This window comes from Pyxicephalus adspersus, chromosome 3 (genome assembly GCF_032062135.1).
Source record: "Pyxicephalus adspersus chromosome 3, UCB_Pads_2.0, whole genome shotgun sequence".
In the NCBI taxonomy this organism is placed as follows: domain Eukaryota; kingdom Metazoa; phylum Chordata; class Amphibia; order Anura; family Pyxicephalidae; genus Pyxicephalus; species Pyxicephalus adspersus.
The window spans coordinates 155,456,909-155,460,995 of NC_092860.1; the positions used below are offsets into that span (position 1 = coordinate 155,456,909).

The 4,087-nt window shown below is 37.1% G+C and overlaps 1 protein-coding gene across 1 annotated transcript; it reads right to left on the reverse strand.

Moving 5' to 3' along the window:
- Window positions 1-374: 374 nt before the first annotated feature.
- LOC140327853 (probable N-acetyltransferase CML1) lies at window positions 375-2,783 on the reverse strand. Its single transcript, XM_072407164.1, has 2 exons — window positions 2,658-2,783; window positions 375-1,510 (listed from the first exon to the last, which is right to left on the reverse strand). Exon 2 carries the CDS (start codon window positions 1,496-1,498, stop codon window positions 827-829), a length of 672 nt encoding a protein of 223 aa, XP_072263265.1. The 5' UTR covers window positions 1,499-1,510; window positions 2,658-2,783; the 3' UTR covers window positions 375-826.
- Window positions 2,784-4,087: the final 1,304 nt, after the last annotated feature.

Here is a 4,087-nt window from a genome sequence, read left to right on the forward strand (position 1 = left end):
TGTAACCTGCAGCCTCGGCGATTTGGGAATCAACATGATCAACATGGGCATCATAAAGAACCTTAGTGAGGAACGTTGGAAGCCAAAGGCCTGCACTCCACCTCCTCATTGCTCACTGTTACTCACCATATAAATCTCAGGAAGAGTGGGCACTCTTGCAGAATCTAGAAGCGTAAGTAATGAAGTATCCCAACAGATGAGTTCCATTGCTGTAATATCTTCAGGCTGTTTGAGAATAAAGTGGAAAAATGTGAATATTTTTATGTGGGCAATTCTTCACTAAGCCCACTGTACAGCACCAAATATATGAATGTTGGGGATGTTCATATATTGCATAATAAGTAACCACAGCACAATATAATATATATGAAAAAAGGAAGTTTAATCTTAGAGTTATTTTTTTTGAGAGACACAAGTAAAGGTCAGCAATAAAAGCGCTTTTATTTCTTAAATTCCTCATACAGCCAAATTAAATGTTATCTGCTAGTTTCAAATAACTCTTGAGTATTTCAACAGTTAGATCTCCTGCTCTGTTATAGTTAGAGCTCCTGTCATGGCTCTGTTACTATCTTCAAGTTTTTGTTGTTGCTACTTGTACTGAGTTGCTCCTAATTTTACATTTCCCCAGAGGTTGAGTTACAAAGTCTCAAAGACATAACTTTCCAGTATCTACCACAAGTTTATTTTTGATGGACCACAGAATGACATAGAAGAAGTTCAGTTCAGGAGAAATCTGGGGCAATAATAGGCATGGGTATGGTTATGGTTCTTTGTGTGAAAAAGAGGATTTGAAGTCCCAACCAACAGTACAAGAGCAAAGCATATTTTATCTCTCCTTGAAAAGTTCATACTGGAATACAATCTCAACAAAGTCTATAAATTTAGTAAAATAGTGATTTGGATAAAAGGTTTTGGTTATCCTGAAGCCAAGCCTCTTGTACAGACGCACCGAATCCAACTGAAATACCAATGTTCCCAGGATGATGGCGTGATACCTGGACTTCTGTGCAAAGTCTAGGACTGTCATACACAATGCCTTGGCAATTCCTTTACGCCTATGTTTCTTGAGAACTGACAGCCTTTTGAGCTCCACTTGGTTCTGTCCACCAGGATTGGCATATGGGGCGGCCGCCACAATGCCCACAACTTCTCCTGCTGATTCGGCCACCCAAAAGCAGCAACCATCCATCTGAAGATAATTTTTCCTGATGTCCAGCATGTCAGTGGCCAGACTTTTCCTAACATAGGAAAAAAAGAGATTTCGGATCCGGAGAAACAAGGCAAGTATGACGGTGATGGCTGCTATACACGAGGCTATGGAAGAGCCTGTGGTCACCAGAGCAAGGAGAAACACAACAAGAATGAGGAGCCACACTCGGGGAAGACTGAGCGTATGATATAAAGCCATAGGACAATGTTCTGTAATGCCACGGGCAAAGATGTCCCTCACCGTATCATAATCAGAGTCCTTGTAGAGGCGAATGTTGTAATCTGACATATTGTTTCCTTCCTGTATATAAAGATAGAAAGGTAAGAGGGTTCAGTATATAATAACTACACATTTTTTGCTTTATCTCAACTGCAATAAGTTCTCAGCAACCTCTGTACTAACCCCCGGCCAAATAAAAAAACATTTACAACCTTTGCACCTTCTAATGTTTATCTCTGTGCAGCTTAGAAACTTCTCATCTCTGTTACTCCCTGTTCATCAGTACTTCTGCGTCCCTTTTACATCCCATTTACCACTGGATCTATAGGCTTTGTTTTGCAGAGGAATGGGACATCAGTTAATATTTCTATTTCAACATTTTTTTTCAACAATAATAATGTAAATTGTCACTGATATTGAGATATGAGTTGGTTTATTCCAAAACACATGAAAGGTTTAACATGGTAATCCCCAAAAAATGTTCAATCTGTTTAAATCTTTAGTTTTTCACATAACAAGATCTAGTGATTTTGCCGTTAAGGTCCTTGTTCTTTCAGAGGGTGACAATGTTCTGTAATTTGTTGGGATATTGCCAATTGACAAGGGGGAAAAAATGGCTGATCCGAGCAATCAAAAGCTATAAGCTACATTAAAATGCAAACAATCTATAAACGCGCTTTACCTTCAAAACTTTACGCTTCATTTACAGGAAAAACAGCATGCTTTGCGCTTGTTTCAATTTTGTGAGAAGGGTTTGGTTCCCCCCTGGACCCCCAGCAATTTGGATGACAACGCCATGTATTGGGGCTGTACAATTAACTTGAAATCAATCCAAATTTGGCAATCAGCTTATAAAAAGACTTTGACTAACTTTGACAGAATTTTTACAGAAATTCTGCGCTTCTTTTGGGATTTGTTTCCACAGGTCTTCCTGAAGTCTCCAGTAATTTTAGTAACCATACTTTGTACAGGGTCTTTGTCATTCACAAAACTGTGACAATTTGCAAAAGTTTTACAAAAAAAGTAGCTATTTTTTGTTAAATAAATATTTCCAGTTAAAAAAAATGAATGAAAATCACCATAAAGAACTCAATCCTGGGAAATGACCTGTGTCATGTAAGCAAAATATGGCACCGGGAGATCATATGAACCCCATTAATATTTTTTTAAAAGCAAATTGTCTATAATGTGAAGGATTTCAAAATAATGCTATTTACTTAGGGGTTACCTCTACTTGAATCTTCAGACTGGCCAGTCGTGTGATGGTGCCTTCTGATAAGGGACAGTCAACTAACTAAGTGTTCTTTGAAGGACTCGTCTCTGTATATCCCTTCTACTTCATTGACTCCTCCTGATCACCATACGGCCAAATTACACATCCCATTCACCTTTGAACAATTATAGTAATGATTAATGGATCCAATATTGGCAGTGCCAGATCTTTGGCATAGTTCTTTCCTAAAATATTGATGTTCTCTGAGACAAAGAATACACCTAAGAACAAATTGCCAATCTCCCCATGAAAATGCTCTGAAGTGCCCAGATATTGTGAGTATGTAGCAATGTATAAAGATAATAACTGGCCTGCCACATAGTAATGAAGTATTAATGACCAATTGAAAAACAATGGTCAGTATGACAGTCCTTTTATGCCCCCAGACAAAAGAAGTGCGTGTTTTTTTTTGTAGAGACGCCCTAAAATTCCATATTTTTGCAAACGCAGGTCTGTAATTAAGGGCAAAAAATGAGATGATTTGTTCATGTCACCAACAATTTAAGTTTTTTTTTTCAGTGAAATAGTTTTGTTTTATTGTTGTATAATACCAACCAATATACTTTATTTCAAGGCATTAACTAGTCATGAGCTCATGTACTGATGCATTTTAATGGAGGTTTTCATTCTCAATTCATTCACTAGGTGGTGCTGTGTTCATTCTCATGCACAATATATAACGGCTGTTGTCATTCTCAATTCATTCAATAGGAGGTGCTGTGTTCATTCTCATTCACAATATTTTATTAGTGCTTATCATTCTCAATTAATTTACTAGCTGGTTCTAATTCTCATTCAAAATATTTCATTGGAAGTTGTCATTCTCAATTATTTAGTTCTGCGTTCATTCTCTTTCACAATAATTAAATAGCAGTTGTCATTTAAATTCTTGCCTTAAGTGGTGCACGTTAATTCTCATTTATAATATTATAAATTCAGTTGTCATTCTCAATTCATTAACTAGTTGGTGCTGTGTTCATTCCCATTTAGAATATTTTATTAACGGTTGTCATTCTCAATTCAATAACTAGATGGTGCTGTCTTCATTCCCATTCACAATATTTTAATGACCATTGTCATTCTCAATTAATTCACTAGGTGGTGCTGTCTTCCTTCTCATTCACAATATTTTAATGGGGGTTTGTCATTTCAATTTATTCCCTAGATCAGTGATTTTCAACCACTGTTCCGTGGCACACTAGTGTGCCGTGAGAGATCTTCAGGTGTACCGTGGGAAATTATCCAATTACCATTGTCGAGTGCCTGTGCTGTAGTGACTGGCAGAGTAATGTAATATTCTTTCATGTCAGTTTTTAGAGGCGAGAATTAGCTACAAAGTGTAATTTTGTAACACTTTTGATTTGTGGTGTGCCGCAGGATTTTTT

Coding starts and splice junctions, on each gene's coding strand:
- LOC140327853 (XM_072407164.1), bottom strand. CDS start 1,498: ATGTCAGATTACAACATTCGCCTCTACAAGGACTCTGATTATGATACG.